At 33.3% G+C, this 16,806-nt stretch overlaps 1 protein-coding gene across 4 annotated transcripts in view; it reads left to right on the forward strand.

The window, feature by feature from the left end:
* LOC132756681 (dedicator of cytokinesis protein 7-like) overlaps positions 1 to 16,806 on the forward strand; it is an 84,620-nt gene that overhangs the window by 25,738 nt on the left and 42,076 nt on the right. For 2 of the 4 annotated variants that reach the window (XM_060747811.1, XM_060747826.1), the window contains exons 13-29: positions 67 to 160; positions 609 to 771; positions 1,154 to 1,271; positions 2,437 to 2,507; positions 2,965 to 3,112; positions 3,464 to 3,565; positions 4,207 to 4,224; positions 9,361 to 9,450; positions 10,493 to 10,709; positions 11,175 to 11,333; positions 11,802 to 11,945; positions 12,901 to 12,965; positions 13,241 to 13,336; positions 13,911 to 14,051; positions 14,628 to 14,741; positions 15,120 to 15,439; positions 15,965 to 16,107. In XM_060747811.1, coding sequence (XP_060603794.1) covers positions 67 to 160; positions 609 to 771; positions 1,154 to 1,271; positions 2,437 to 2,507; positions 2,965 to 3,112; positions 3,464 to 3,565; positions 4,207 to 4,224; positions 9,361 to 9,450; positions 10,493 to 10,709; positions 11,175 to 11,333; positions 11,802 to 11,945; positions 12,901 to 12,965; positions 13,241 to 13,336; positions 13,911 to 14,051; positions 14,628 to 14,741; positions 15,120 to 15,439; positions 15,965 to 16,107 — 2,203 coding nt within the window. The remainder of the gene's footprint in view (positions 1 to 66; positions 161 to 608; positions 772 to 1,153; positions 1,272 to 2,436; positions 2,508 to 2,964; positions 3,113 to 3,463; positions 3,566 to 4,206; positions 4,225 to 9,360; positions 9,451 to 10,492; positions 10,710 to 11,174; positions 11,334 to 11,801; positions 11,946 to 12,900; positions 12,966 to 13,240; positions 13,337 to 13,910; positions 14,052 to 14,627; positions 14,742 to 15,119; positions 15,440 to 15,964; positions 16,108 to 16,806) is intronic. The other 2 variants (XM_060747819.1, XM_060747833.1) reach the window with 1 other exon arrangement.

Below are 16,806 nucleotides of genomic sequence, written 5' to 3' on the forward strand. Positions count from 1 at the left end.
TTCAAAAGTATTGAAAAAGTATTCTTATAAATCAAATTTGAAAAAAAAAGAAAACTTTTATTTCAGGAAGGGGACAAATTAAGTGATGAAGACTTGTACAAATATCTTATTGATATAAAACGACCATCAAATGTCCTAAAGAGAGTCAAATGCATACCAGGTAAGATTTCCTTTTCAAGTTATTAAACAATCTTTTTAACATTTTTGAATCTTCAGCAAGGTAGCTTTTCTGTGAAGTTTTCGACAAATAGCAAGATTACTTTACCTTGAAAATTGGCAATGGTCAAGATTGGTTTGAAATTGTTTGAGCTACTGGTTTTGACTTATAGTTGGTGTTCTCTGATTGAAATGTTGGCTGTTAAGAACATGGTCTGTTTTAAAGCTATGGTATTTGACAGTCATTCCAAAATAGTGAATAGTTGTTGAGGAAACAAAATTACTATGGATTAAGCATTTATAAGTAAGCAAGATTTTACATAAAAGGATTTTTTTTTGTTTTTCAGTATTTCTCTCCTTAGTTGCATTTAAAGATACTGAATTGTATATCTTTCTATATTTAGCTTGATTTAATAGAGACAAATCTATTTATAGCAATGATTTTTTTTCAGGAACTTTAAAACTTGATATATCCCCATGCCCAGAGGAGCCTAAACAAGTATTGACAGCAGATCTGTGGAAAGTTGAGCCCTATCCTGAAGATAAAAATAAACCCATCAAAGAAATCCTGGAGTTTCCCACACACGAGGTCTTCTCTATGGCCACAACATACAGGTGAAATATATTGACCTTTACCCTCTTGGCAGTAGCTAATTTTACCTATACAACCTGTGCAGACGAGGTTCAGCCGGCATGACTGTGCCTTCTGGTCATGGTCTTCACATTTCCCTATTCAGTCAGTTTAGATTTTGAAATTTTCCCCTAAAATTGTTGTATGGTTTTGTCCAGATTGAATGATGGACAACTCCATTTAGCAAATGGAGGGTGGTAAGGGATAAATTCTCCAAATCTGTCTTTGACTTAATTGTATGAATGTACAAAGAGACTCGGTTCATAAGAAGAAGATGTAAAAAAAAAAATTTTGTGACCAAAAAATTGGAAAAAACATTAAATACAAGGGATATCATTGTGATGAATGTATGTATTGTTTTTATAGAAACTTGCTTTACGTGTATCCAAGAAGTTTGAACTTTGCCAACAGACAGGGCTCGGCCAGAAATATCGCTGTTAAGATACAGTTGATGCATGGGGAGGAGGAAAGTGGAGCATTACAGGTAAGTTTTCTGTCAATATTTTGGGATAAACTTCTTCTACGTTTATTCATATGGCACCTTGTTATTTCAAAGAATTTTCTTAAGAGTGTGATGGTGGTTTTGGAAGTTTTCATTCGTATCACGGCAGTAAGCCACATTGAATTTACTAGAGCACAGTTCAGCCACTGCATTGTTCATGGGCAGGCTGTCAAGCAGTTTACCAGTACCAGTTGCCCTCACTTTCGCAAGGAACTGAAATTTCTGTATAAGCAAAAGCAGAGGTACAGTGCAAATGACGCAGAAAAGATTTCATGATCAATCGCAACAAGTGACCTGCACTGTCTGGAAATTGAACCTGGATTGCCCAATTCACAGTCCAACACTCTACTTACTTAGCTAATTGGACGGCTCAATTGACAGTGTATGTTATACATTGCAAGAATTTGTCTCATGATCAAGGAATGATATGATATATTGCAATATAAAATTTTATTTTACAGAAATAGAGATTATGTTTCATATATTGAATTGAATTTTAAGTTTAGATATAGTATTTGCTGCTGTGGTCTCAATGTTATAATATTTCAGGCCCTGGCGTCAAGGTAGAAGTTAAAACTTCCAAACTTTCCATGAATGGCTACCTTTCAATAAAGAATTTTATGTCCCTGGCACTCTTAAAACACAAAATAGAAAATGACTATTGATTTTAAGTCTTTATGACGCTTTACCATGGAGGACTTTGTAATACTCTAAAACCAGCATATGCTACCAATATGGATCAAGAATTTAGTCAAGCTTGATAGTCAAGCTTTCATGCAATATATGCCTGCTTTATTGATTAAGTGCCTAATTTGTATGGAAATTACGATTTGTATGGAAATGACAATTTGTATGGAAATTACAGTTTGTATGGAAATAACAAATTGAATGGAAATTACAATTTGTATGGATATTGCATTTTACAATTTGTATGTAAATTACAATTTGTATGTAAATTACAATTTGTATGGAAATAACAAATTGTATGGAAATTACAATTTGTATGGATATTGTAGTTTACAATTTGTATGGAAATTAAAATTTGAATGGAATCTATATTTTGCATGTTAAACTAGACTTAGAAATATGATTGAACAAAATACCATACCACCTTTTATTATCTGTGTTTACTATCCCTGTATTTAAGGCAATATTTGGGAAGTCAAACTGCCCAGAATTATCCAGAGAGGCTTACACATCGGTCACCTATCATAACAAGTAAGTTATATACATGTATGTAACCCGTTAGAGTGGTTTCCGCATTATTATTTGCCTGTTACATTATTTACATGGTATTTTTAACGGAAATAAAAAATCTGAATATTCCTGACATTACTTTTTTGTTGATTACGAAGGCAATGAGACAAAATGACAAGTCCATAATCCAAAGGAAGAAAAAACATTTTTTTTGTCCTATTGTAACTATGATAAAATACCGGGACTATTTAACTAAAATGTAACTTCATTTTACAAATGCCAAGTTAATCTTTTTCATGGCTGGCATAATACTCTACTTCAATTTAGACTCATTTAGCAGAGCATTTTCTATCTGAATTTCCCTGCAGGGTTTGATTCTTGACCAAGAAATTGATAAAACAAAAGTCCCTGCTATTACCTGTGGAAGGGGAATTCTGTACTGCAATTGACTGGTGCTTTAACTCTGATTATTTTTCAGGTCTCCAGATTTCTATGAAGAGGTGAAGATTCGGCTCCCAGCTCATCTTACTGATGCCCATCATTTACTGTTTACCTTTTACCATATCAGCTGTCAGACAAAGAAAGGGGAACCAGCGTCAGCTGTTGAAACTCCAGTTGGGTTCACTGTATGTTGTTTTTTATTCCTTTGCATATTTTATGGTATTGTGAGACCCAGTTTTAGAGATATAATCCATTGGTGTAATAGTGCCACTTAAGTGTGCGTGGTTTATTATTACTGCTCAAAGAAATTTTGACTTATTCCTTTTTTTTTATTTATATAGAATTTGAGATATAGATCTAATGGGTAAGAAGTAGTTAAAAGTGTTTCTAAATTTAACGTAAAATAGAGAAAAATTGACATTTTTCCACAACAGAAGAATACTACTCAATATGATTTTTTTTTTCTAAGTACATGTTATTTCAATACATGTATAAGAAAGAAACAAAGATTTCAGTCATGAAATACATATTTGCAGTGGCTACCTTTGATGAGGGATGGAAGACTTCATGTTGGGGACTTCATGTTACCAGTATCAGTAGAGAAATTACCTCCCAGTTACTCGATCTTATTTCCAGACGTAAGTAAAACAATAGTTGTTGAAGTATAACACGAGTTGTGCATGCGTCTATAATATGTTTACAGGTGTTGTCTCATGGATTTTCATATAAAATGAATATGTAAAGATTTTATTATGTTTCATGGGTTTCCTGAGTTTTTTGGTTTTTTTTTTAATTACTTTAATTAGGCCAGACAGGGTCTTTGAAATACATAGTTCTACCCTGGTCAAGGGTTTGAGTAATAATTTTTGAATTGTCAATGGTTAATGCATGTCTGAGTAAATCAAGAAGTTTTCTCTTTTAGTTTAGTTTGTGTAGACATATTTATTTACCTTGATTGTGATGAAAGCTAGAAGATTATTTAAACGACTCGTGAGTCTGCTCCTTTAAATAACCAATGTGGATTTCACATGTTTTATATATGGTGATGACCAAAGAAGGGCTTGAACCCACAAAGTGACCATCCCTGGACTGAAAAGGAGACACCTTTACCACTTTGTCACCTCCCTTTTTCCCACCTTAACCATTGAAGCGAAATGATAACAAGGCTATTTACATACATATTGTGTGTGTAGTAAAAGTTATGGATATGTGTTAAGGCAAATAATTCGATAATTTGTAGATGGATTATAAATATTGAAACTGTTACTGTTAATTGTAGCAAGTGACGTCGTCAAAAGTAAGAGAATAAACTTGGAACTTAACACGTTTTTCACTCTGACTGAAACTTTCTTGTTTTTCTGATTCTACACAATGATTCCATGAATGTTAACCTTGACCTTGCTGAATTTTCGCAATAAACTTGTCCAACATACATAATGCAATAGTCCATTATCAATTTTAGGGATATTAAAATGAAATTTGGAAATGATTAAGCCAACAGTATATAGCCTGGTAAGGAGTGCAGGGATGCATAGGCTGGCTTGGCTCTTATACTGGTGACAAAAGTTTTGCATTTTACAATTCAGCATCGTTAGGGTTTAGGTAGTCTTACTGTAATGCTTTCCCGCCAAAAACTTCTAACATTGACCAAAATCGTAGCAAATCGTTTTTTTCTGGTTCGTTATTTTTTCGAAATCTCAGTCATTAGATTATTTGCAATCACTCATCTTATTCTTATGTACTATATTCCTGTTATAAACAGTTGAAAATTATTGAATACCGAAGATTATGAAAAATTGAAAAAATAACATTCCGGATATGACTGATTTTTTACGATATTTGCTGATGTTTGAATTTTTTTTGGCGGGAAAGCATTACAGTAAGACTACCTTGAACCATCTTCTTCCTTTACTAACACTCTTTGATATAAATATGTTTTTTTCAAGTGAAGAGTCTCCTAAAAATGTCATTTCATCATATTTGACAAGATTGTGATAACCATTATAGATTGTTTACATATCAAGAATATCCCCAGCATTTTTATGCTCCCCAAAAAATTTCGAGGGAGCATATAGTCGTAGGGTTGTCCGTCCGTCCGTACGTATGTACGTACGTCCTGAATTCGTGTCCAGCCCATAACTTTGTTATTTGAAGGTCAAGGTCACAGCATGACCTTTCAGCAAAATCGTATCCGGCCCATAACTTTATTTGAAGTCGGATTTTAAAACTTTTTCACAGAAATGATCACCATATTGAGACAACATGTCACGCGCAACATTTGGGTCGCTACCTTGAAGGTCAAGGTCACAGCATGACCTTGCAGCAAAATCTTGTCCGGTCCATAACTTTGTTATTTGAAGTCGGATTTTAAAAATATTTCACAGAAATGATCACCATATTGAGACGATGTGTCGCGCACAACATCTGGGTCGCTTCCTTGAAGGTCAAGGTCACAGCATGACCTTGCAGCAAAATTGTGTCCGGTCCATAACTTCATTATTTGAAGTCGGATTTTAAAAATATTTCACAGAAATGATCACCATATTGAGACGATGTGTCAGGTGCAACATCTGGGTTGCTTCCTTGAAGGTCAAGGTCACAGCATGACCTTGCAGCAAAATCGTGTCCGGCCCATTACTTCACTATTTGAAGTTGGATTCAAAAAGTATTTCACAGAAATGATCATCATATTAAGATGACTTGTCACGCACAACATTTGGGTCGCTGCCTGGAAGGTCACAGCATGACCTTGCAGCAAAATCATGTACTTCCTTATTTGAAGTCAGATTTTTAAACTATTTCACAGAAATGATCACCATATTAAAATGGCGTGTCGTGCGCAACATTTGGCTCACTACCTTGAAGGTCAGGGTCACAGCATGACCTTGCAGCAAAATCGTGTCCGGCACATAACTTCATTATTTGAAATCGGATTTTACAACTATTTCACAGAAATGATCACCACAATGAGACATTGTGTCGCGCCGTCATTTGGGTCGCTTCCTTGAAGGTCAAGGTCACAGCATGACCTTGCAGCAAAATCGTGTCCGGCCCATAACTTTGTTACTGGAAGTCGGATTTAACAACTATTTCACAGAGATGATCATCATATTGAATTGGCGTGATGCATGCATCATTTGGGTCCCTACCTTGAAGGTCAAGGTCACAGCATGACCTTGCAGCAAAATCATTTCCGGCACATTACTTCGTTATTTGAAGTCAGATTTTACAACTATTTCACAAAAATGATCACCATATTGAGACAATGTGTTGTGCACAATATTTGGGTTGTTTTTACACTTTGAACTTTGTCTGTGGCATAACTCTGACACAACAAGAGGCATACCTTCCTGTGTCCAAAACCTATTTGGGGAGCATCACCCGGTTCAACCGGCTCTTGTTGTATCTCAATTTTATGAATTTTCTTAACTGCAGATGAATTGATTTTAGTATTTTTTGTTGGTTTTCTAATCCAGTGTTTCTGTGTTGAAACATGTTAATGTTGTATATATGCAATTTATTGAATGAATAAGAGTTTAAACTACTAAGAAAAGCTTCCTTACATAAAAGAATTGAAAATCTCTGTAATGGGTTTGAACCCACTTTTATGAAGGTAGATTAATAAAAGATATAAATGTCCCTCCCCCTATAAAATAAAGATAAATTAAATCAATGCTACACATAGATCCGTAGTTTCCATTAGGTTTCTGTTGCGGTAGTGGATTTGATGTAGGTGAATTACCACTGGTATGTTGGTTTGATTTGCACAGAAAGTCCCTCTTCATGCTTTTGCTAAGTTACTACTGTTGAACTTCATTCACTCAGACTCAGATTGCTGGAATACCTCCTTTCGCTCCAACTTGCCGTCCGGCCTCCGGAAAAAATACGATCTAATCATACATGATAATTCTTCAACATTAGTTTGCTCGACCTACCCATCTCTTTTACAAATTTGCACAGGCCCTTCGAGTTTGAGCAAATGAAGTTTGACTGTAGTTATAAATCTTATCAATAAAAGGTATTAAGGGAAAAGTAGAAAAAAATGTGTTTGTTTGTGGCCTGTTGTTATTTTTAAGTTAACACATTCTTTATCAAGACATTTAATTTTTTTGCCCTTCTGAAAATTTCCAAAACCCATGATTGAGTGCAGCAGAGTTTATTATTTTTGGAGAACAGCTTTAATCATTTGGTGTCAGAAAATATATGAATTTCATTGATATTAATAGAAATACATGTATTATGTTTACATAAAATCTAATGTGAGTACTGTGAATATACTGAATTTCATGGGCATGAAATTTCGTGGTTTTGTCACAAAGAACATTTTTGTGGGTTCTTAAATTCTGGACTCTTTATTTTTCCAAAAGGTAAAATGTAAATAATGTGAGTAGATGAAATGAAATTTTGTTGGATCTAAAATTCATTGGTGACCAATCTATGTAAACCACGAAAATAAGTGCTCAGAGAATATAATAATGATATTGCAGTATCCATATATTTCTTCTGAAATGTTTAAATGCATCATCATCAGTTTACTATACTATATATCATGTTCTATAATCTCCAGAAAAGAGTTCTTTAGTATGATATGCATGTGAAATAAGCATTTAACCCTTAACCTGCTGGAACCAACAGTGATTACATTTTGCCACCAGGCCAGGCCTTCTGTGCAGTCTGATCAGGCTCTTTATAATGTTGGTATCTCAACATTTTAGATTTTGATAATGAAATTCCTTATAACGGCATGCCAACAGATTTATGCTAATTTTCACACAACAAAATTGCAAATGTATTTCAAAGTCAAATATTTTGAAGTGAACAAAATAAGTAATTTTCACATTGCAAATGGCACTTGCAATCCATTTTAATGACCAAAAATAGGTCAAAATATGCAAAAATAGCCCCTTACTGTGTTAGTTACACAGTAGAAATATGGTGATAATACTGCAAAGTCAGTCATTTGTCCCACATAACATGTACATTATTACTTTGATCTTGAAATATATTTAATTTTCTTAAAATCTATTTTTTTATCAATTTTGATTTTCTTGAAATATTTTTGGCTTATCTTGAGGCATGGCCAGCAAGTTGGCTCATCTGGAGGCATGCAGCTTTAACCGTTGAGTGGACTTTAAAAAAAAATCAAAGCACAGAAAATCTATTACATCATTGCAGCAGGTTAAGGGTCTAAGGTTTTTATTATTGATAACAGTAATCATAATAAATCTTTGAAAAATTCAACATAACGATTGGTCAGTTTGAATCTTATGTCATAACCAACCAATTAGAGGTTAGACATTGTTCAAAAACCAACCAATCAGATGCTGGAGTTTAAGACTGGTTTTCTATATTGATAATTTAAATCTATGCTTATCATATCTTTAAAATAATTCTATTAACTCAGTGTATAAAATGGAAGAGAAATATTCTTATCATATCTTTAAAATAATTCTATTAACTCAGTGTATAAAATGGAAGAGAAATATTCTTATCATATCTTTAAAATAATTCTATTAACTCAGTGTATAAAATGGAAGAGAAATAACAACCAGAACATTATAAGTACATGTATATCATATTCAGCCAAGTGTTCATAAAATATATTTGCCTATTTTGAACATAGTTACAGTAAAATCCATTTATAATGATATTGCTTATAACCGGTTACCATGGTCTCAACAGTTGTTTTCAAATTGGTTGCCTCCCTGATATAAGGATACCCCATTGTAATGATATAAATTCTGCGATCCATTAAGTATCATTATAAGCGGAGTTTACTGTATTTTGCATACAGCAAATGTTATGCTGTATGGAATTTTAGTGTTTAGTGCAAAACATATGATATAGTTAACTTGATAAATTATAATTGCAATAACTTGAAGAAAAACAAATAGTGTTAACTTGAAGCCATATAAGTGTTTAAGTTGCAGTAGTGTTAAATATTGCCCATAACATAACATAAAGCTACAATAGTGTTTACTTAAGGCAACAATAATGTTAGCATGAATCCATGATAGTCTTAAAAGCCATGATAATGTTAACTTGAACCAACTAGAGTGTAAAGTTAAAGCAACAATGGTGTTAACTTGATGCCATGATAGTGTAAATTTGAAGCCAGGAAATATTAAGTATTATCACTTATAACAGAACTGTAAATTGTTTTAGAAATTAAATTTTTTTTTTATAATGAAAGCTGAAGAAAAGTCTTTATTTTATTTCTAATTTGGATAAAAATAACAATAATAATAATAATAATAATAATAATAATAATAATAATAATAATGATATTAATGATAATAATAATAATAATAATAATATCAGAAGTTATTTTTTTTTAGATATTCAAAACTTGCATAGTATTTAACTTGTTACAAATTTGGAAAGATTTTTTAAAGTTATTTAAACACAAATTGTTCACTAATTTTTATTGCAGATTCATACATTACCTGGAATGAAATGGGTAGATAATCATAAAGGGGTGTTTAGTGTGCAATTACAGTCAGTGTCTACCATACATACACAGGTAATTTAAATGTTGATTCTAATTTTTTATCTTTTTTTTAGCTAAGATTTTAGCTAGACTATTCGATAAGAATAAGTAGAGCTGTCCTAGTCACTCGAGCGTCGGTGTCGGTGCCAACGTAACCACTTATTATAAATTTTTTAAACCCCCACACAATAAAGTTGTAAGGGGGGTATACTGGAATCAGCTTGTCCGTCCGGGCATCCGGCAGTCCTTCGGTTTTTCCTTGTCCACCCAATCCTTTGACCCAAAGTCTTCATATTTGGCTTGGAGGTTGGTCATGATGAGTAATTAGATGACCCCTATTGAGTTTAAGCTCAATTCAAGGTCACAGGGGCCTTAAAGCTCTAAAAGCTTGTCTGCTCAATTATGTAACAATGCTTTTGTCAACAGTCTTCAAATTTGGCATTGAGGTTGGTTATGACTGGTAGATGACACCCATTGATTTTGAACTAACTAGGTCAAAGGTCAAGGTCAGACTAAAAAAAGCTGGTCTTCCCAATAACTTAAGAATCCTTTGACCCACAGTCTTTATGTTTGGCATGGAGATTAGTCATGACCATTAGATGACCCAATAATTATTTTGAGGTCATAGTTCAAGGTCACATGGGCCTTGACTAAGAAAAGCTTGTCTGCCCAATAACTTAAGAATCCTTTGACGCACAGTCTTAATATTTGGCATGGAGGTTGATCATGACCATTAGGTGACCCCTATTGATTTTGAGGTTGCTTGGTCAAAGGTCACAGGGGCCTTTAGTTAAAAAAGGTTGTCCGCTCAATTGCGTCAACAGTCTTCATATTTGGTATTGTGGTTGGTAATGACTAGAAGATGACCCCTATTGATTTTTAGCCATAGCAACCTTACTGTGCATAGTTACGGTCATTTAGTTACTTTTTGCTATACTAAAAGTGTCACAATTCAATTTTCTGTTTTGTTTTAATTGCAAGAACAACTTAACAAGCATCATCTTTAAGTTCAAGGAAATTATATTTTATCATTTGTGTAACAATTGTAATAGAAATATTTTGAAATTTTTTACAGGATGACAAGATTGACAAATTTCTGTCAATGTGTAGACTGGCACAAGAGCAAAAGCTTCCACCACGCAAAAATGAGTCCCAGTTTGAGAGTGAATTGAAACACAGTCTGAGTGACCTAATTAGAGCCAGGGGAGAGAACTTGGTTCAGTTCCTGTCTCTGATTCTGGATAAATTAATTCTATTAATGATTAGACCCCCTACATTGAGTGGACAAGTCGGTGAGTAAAAATTATGTAAAGAATAAGTCATGTCTCAAGAAAATTTTCCTCTCATATTTTCTAGTCACATTAATTAGTTGATCAACTTCTATTACCTATAAATGTAAAATTCATTAAATGTAAATGTTAACAGAGAGAATTCAGTGAAGTACATCTTATAATATGTAAATGTACATAACTGATTTGGAAATATCTACATAACTTAAAGAGGAAAATTTGTGGAGAAAATAAAAAATATCCTGTGCATCTACATAACAGTACATCGGTTTTGTCCAAGTCTGAAAAAACAAAAACAAGAAAATTCGAATCAACAAAGGATTGATGGATTTACATGAACACAACAATATTCTAGTATATAGATCTACTTAGTTTTTCCACCATTTTTCATAATTCTTTTATTTGATTATTTTGAATTTTTATTCATTGAAATTTGTGTTGAAATTTAAGTTTTTATTTCCAATACAGTGAACACAGGACAGCCAGCATTTGATGCAATGGCCCAGATTGTACAGAGGGTAAGGGATATGTTAGAGGACAAGAATGACAGCAATGGTAGAAACTCTGTACTAGCAGCTTATATACAGTACTGTTGTACATTACCCCACCCAGGAGGAGCAATGCCTGGTAAGTTCAAATGATGAACAACATCATTTTGCATGTAATTTTCTGAAAAGAAAAATTTTCGTTATTTTTATTCAATTTGTGATGAAGTATCAAATGGATTAGTAAATAAATAAATAAGGATATTGCAGTAAGTATTCAGAAAAAAAAGCTGTTTGTTACTGCCAGATAAGAGCTATTGTAACCATTGTTATATACCGTTATATACTCTCCCCTTATTGCTTATTATTCATACATTTTCTTCAATGAAAACATTTGTAGAATTTCTTATTTTAATTTTTTTTGGCAGTTGACATAAGATTTTCATTGACCAAGATGAAATTAGAAATTAGTTTAATGAGGAAGTAATGAATCGGATATTTTTATTGCAAAGTGTGAAATCTAATGAAGAGAAACAGATATCATATGAAGTGATGGGCAAAAAATATTTTTTGTTTTTTTCCATACTGTTTTTGTTACCTATATATGTAGGTCAAATGGAGATGAGCAGTGGATATGCCACTCTAGGCCGACCATCATCCCTGCCGATCAATAAACAAGCATACCAGCGTAGCACAAGCAACCCAGATCTGACCACACCCACAACACCAGAGGCCGAGATGGCTGGATTCTTTAGTAAGTCCAAATATAAATTTAACCAGGCTGTATTGTTTGCTGATCTGTCTTTAACAACATGTCTCTTGCAAAGTTGAGACCATTATCATCAGGAACAGTCAATTTTTTTGTCAGAGATGCTAAGAGTAGCTCCCCTTGATATTTTACAGGTGTGGCTATATTGTCCCTTAAATTGATGATTGTTCCAAAACTGGATAGGACCATTTAAAATATTTAGCAAAATGTTTGCATGTACATATAGTTATAATAATCTTTTAGGTTGCCTTCCTCAAGAAGAAATAAACATTAGTTAAATCTTGCTTTTAGTCTTATATGTCTTGATGTTAATAAATTGTCATAGTCATAGAACAAGAAAAAATTTGTTGAAATCATGCTCTCTGAACTTATGTTAAAATCTTTCCTATAATTGGACATTGATTGTAATTAAATAGAGGATATTTGTTAAGTTCAGTGTAAGATCGGAATATATTTCATCGAGTGAGCACCAAAAGGTATATTTCACGAGTGGTGCTGTCACAAGTGAAATATGAACTTTGGGTGTTCACGAGGTGAAACATATTTCGATCTTACACTAAACTAAACATATTTTCTTTTTATTACATGCTAAGAAACGTTTAAAAAGACATTTTATCCTAGTACTAAATGAAAAGCGTGCCAAATTATAATGCAACGTGACGTCATTTACGACGTCACGTCATTAAGCTGGTTTCCAGTACTGTGCACGCTGGTATTTCTCTGAGACAACGTAACGGGCTTAAATTTAAAACAGTGAAATTATCAAATTGATAATTTCACTGTTTCAAACAGTGAAATTACCAGTTTATAAATCACTGATATATTTCTATAATCCATCGAAAAGCATGTAATAAAATGTGAAAATCTTTCTATATTTGGACATTGATTATAATTAAAATGTGAAAATCCACATGATTCTTTCTTTTCCTCTGCTTTATAGGCAACAGAGCTGGAAGTATGAGAACTGAAGAGTTTGCCCATGCCTTTGGTAAATCAAGGAGAAAGGTATGTGTGAAACAAAGTTTTCATTTGTTTTATGTTTTTCAGTGTTTTCACTACCATGATTTTTATCTGTTACTTCCAGTTATTAAAAATGTTGGTACATATAAGAATATTTTTCATTGGGGGGTTGAAAACCATTGTTTCAACCAGCTGATTGTCATATCTCATATTACATTGCTAAAGATCTAGTTTATTTCACTTTACTCAAGAATTTATTTGTTCACAAAAAAAGAACATCTTAATATTAAATAAAAAACAATTTATGTTTACTATTTCAGCTTGTCCATGAGGAATTTGCTCTGCAGTGGGTGGTATTGAGTGGGTCTACTAGAGAAACTGCTTTATCTAACTCCTGGTTCTTCTTTGAAATCATGGTAAGTATTTGTGCAATCTATTGACAGCTCTTTTGGTGTATTAAATTTTAAATATTGGAATATAAAAAAGGCATGCCATAGTGAACCATTGACAGCTCCTAGTTGATTATATGATAAATCTTCAACATAAAGTCAGATATGGAATTTAATACTTTAAATATATTCTTTATATTTATTTCCTCTTGTCTGACACTTGTTTTCTGTTTCACTTTGCTGTTTTTACAAGATTCTTACACTAGCTGCTGGCATGAACAGGAATTAATTTTTCAGTCATTATTTTACATGTTAATGATAGTTTGGAAAAAGAATAACGAAAATCAAATTTTTTAGTTAAGCACTAAATTGTATTTTCTTTGAAAAATGTAAATTTGCAACTTGTGTTGGTAGTACATGTATTCAAAGCTTGTAACTCATTCTGGAATACAATGTAAGTATTTATTAAGTTATTCTAAGTATGGCCTCTTTTGAGGGGTACAGAAAGGTAATATTTACCATTACAGTACCATATTAGTCCCTAGAAAATCCAGCCTGATATATAAGGAAATTATTCACCAGAAGTTGGGGTTTTTTTTAGATAAAGAGTATGGCAGAGCATCTATCAAAGACAGACAGTTTGTGTGCACCTAGACAAATGAGGTTTCCACCACAGTTTATAGATGATGTACAGTCTCTTGTATACATGCTCATTAAAGACATAGTGGACAGATATGTCAGGGTAAGGAATTGTTTGGGAATTCTTGTTGTTTTTGTAGGATATGGAAGTATTTGAGATGAATGGGAAGAAAAGTATCGGTTTTTATACAGTTGAAGAGTAGGTAATAGGAAGCTCTTCTCTGAGTAAATGATGAGCATTGTCTAAGTGGCAATGTTGTACGCATCTGATTCTCAACCCATGGATTATAGGAATGAATTCTTTTGAGTCACAACTAAATTCTGGTTGATAAGTCGGTCATTGTGACACAGTGTGGAAGTTGTATTACCACTTACAAAACCAACTGGGTGGAGAAAAACTTCAGATGTATTTTTCATGTATGATCTGCTACCTACATAGCTTCCTAGAGATCCAGCTTCCTAGGCGTCTTAGCTTTTTGCTTAATTTGGCTGACAAGATTCGAACACACAACAGTGAGAGACACATGATTGGAGTCAGTGACCTTTACCACTGAACCACTTAAGCCTCATGAAAATGGTATGTCAAGGTAGCTGTATATTGAACTCAAATATTTTTTTGTTGGGCAGACATTTCATGTGTATGAAATTTGTTAGAGATATGTATTTATCTTTATTGCAGGACCCACCAATGATCCGCAGTTTGAACACAAGTTTGGCTTTCTTCTTGCAAGATCTGCTTTCATACATGGACAGGGGATTTGTATTCCAGCTTGTAAAGCAGTACACTTATGAGGCAAGTCTTTGTTTGTTTGCTTTGTATGAATCTTAAATGTTTGCAGGAATTTGTAATTACTAAAATTCCATTAGAATATCAAATATTGTTGTTTAAAATTATTTTCATCATAAAAGTATGTTGTTTAAAAATATTTTCAAGATAAAAGTATATATATGTTGGTTTGTTGAATTTAAAAAAGTTTCAAGAAAACTTCTTCATAATTATAATAAACTAAATTTCAACGAAAGCACTTCCATTACAAATATCTAAATGTTACAGCCATTTGGTCATAATTTCCTATATGTTTAGAAATAATAATGACTGCGTTCTAAGGAAGAGTGTTGCTGTTTTATTGTTTATAATTGAGTAAATAATGAAGTAATATGATAAAAACAGGTGAACCTGAAGATTAAGTCCCTGACAGACGCCACAAGCTTACGCCTCCTCCACTTGGACTTTCTTCGTATAATCTGTGCTCACGAGCACTACTTCACTCTCAACCTGCCATTTGGAACGCCTCTGACACCTTCAGCCAACAGTAGTAGTCCTACGCCAAGTATCGCCAGTATAACGTCCCAGGATTCCCAGTCCTCATACACTTCCACCAGTACTATTACCAACAAAGGCGTGTTCTACGACTTGACGCCAGAGTTCCAGTCACAACATTATCTGACAGGGCTGGTTTTAAAGGATCTATCACTGGCATTGGATACAAAGTAAGTAGTGAATTATTTCCTATAGTTTCTTTTCATAAGAACAGGTTAACATTGACCCTGGCTGAAATTCAGTAATAGACTTATCTTTCTTTGAATTAGGAACTACTCTTTATCAGTTTTAGGGATGTCAATATCAGAATGATAAAATTGATCAGCAAACTGTATACAGTATATAATCAGTTTAATGAATACAAATACTTTTTTATGCTTTCGACGTTTTGTACTTTTCAGAAAAAAAAAAGATGTTTATACAATAACAAATGACGCAATGTCCATATAATCATACGCTAAACGGAATGTAGCGTTAAGGCGGGAATAAAAGCTGTATCAAATATAAACAGAATGTTTCAATTTAAACATTGCTTCATGAATACAGCAATATACACTTCAAAAAAAATTGAATATGGATCTACACATAAGATACAAAAATTCTTATAATTAATGAGAATAAAACAGTATAAAGTCAATCTCATAGATCTGATATTGATGATTTGGGCTTTCAAATATTGATATTACTATTCACAGTAACCCTACATTACATCACAAAGCCATCAACGTGGTCGGCAATTTACTACAGAACCACGACCTTGATGTTAGATACACTGACCTTGAGATGAAAGCGAGGCTGGCCGCTCTCTACCTGCCTCTTGTTGGTATTACTATAAAAGGTATGACTCACTGTTTGGTATCTGTATTATTGTGTTTGAGCCTGTTTCTTATAGATTTTACATATGAATGAAATAAGAGGTTAATACACGGCAGGAGAGGGCCGGAAGGTGATAATCGGCCCGCAAAATGAATAATGGACCCGAGGGCTTTAGCCCGAGGGCCATTATTCATTCAGGGCCGATTATCACCTCCCGGCCCTACTCTGACGTGTATTAATGTCTTTAATACACTTTGTAGATCTAATAGATTCTAGTAGCATTTTTTTTTTAAAAAAAATACAACAACAAAGTTCTTTCGTTGAAATTCTTGTCTACTCTTCTACTGTTCTGTACAGAGATGTTTACTGTTTGTGTGTTGAAAGCAGTAGAATCTAGAAGCAAGTTTTATTTTCATTTTTTTTCGGAATGAATTTGTCATATTATTTCTTCAAATTTCAATAGTAACAAAAATGTGTTTGTACTAAATACGCTTAAGCTCTCATAATAAAAATAAAGCAATTCGTGCTGACAACCTACTTTCACTTTTACAGTTAACTGTTTGATGACGTAAAATATGACGTCATTGTTTCAGTTTGTGCACGTGCACATGTTCTGCGGGCTGATAACTAGTTCTCGGCCCCGGGCCGCAAACTCATAATAGGTCACGTGACACTCATAATCAGTTGAAATCATAGGCAATTTTGTTACTATATATAGTAA

The sequence above is a fragment of the Ruditapes philippinarum genome, unplaced genomic scaffold, assembly GCF_026571515.1.
Source record: "Ruditapes philippinarum isolate M1 unplaced genomic scaffold, ASM2657151v2 ctg3465_1_1_1_1, whole genome shotgun sequence".
In the NCBI taxonomy this organism is placed as follows: Eukaryota; Metazoa; Mollusca; class Bivalvia; order Venerida; family Veneridae; genus Ruditapes; species Ruditapes philippinarum.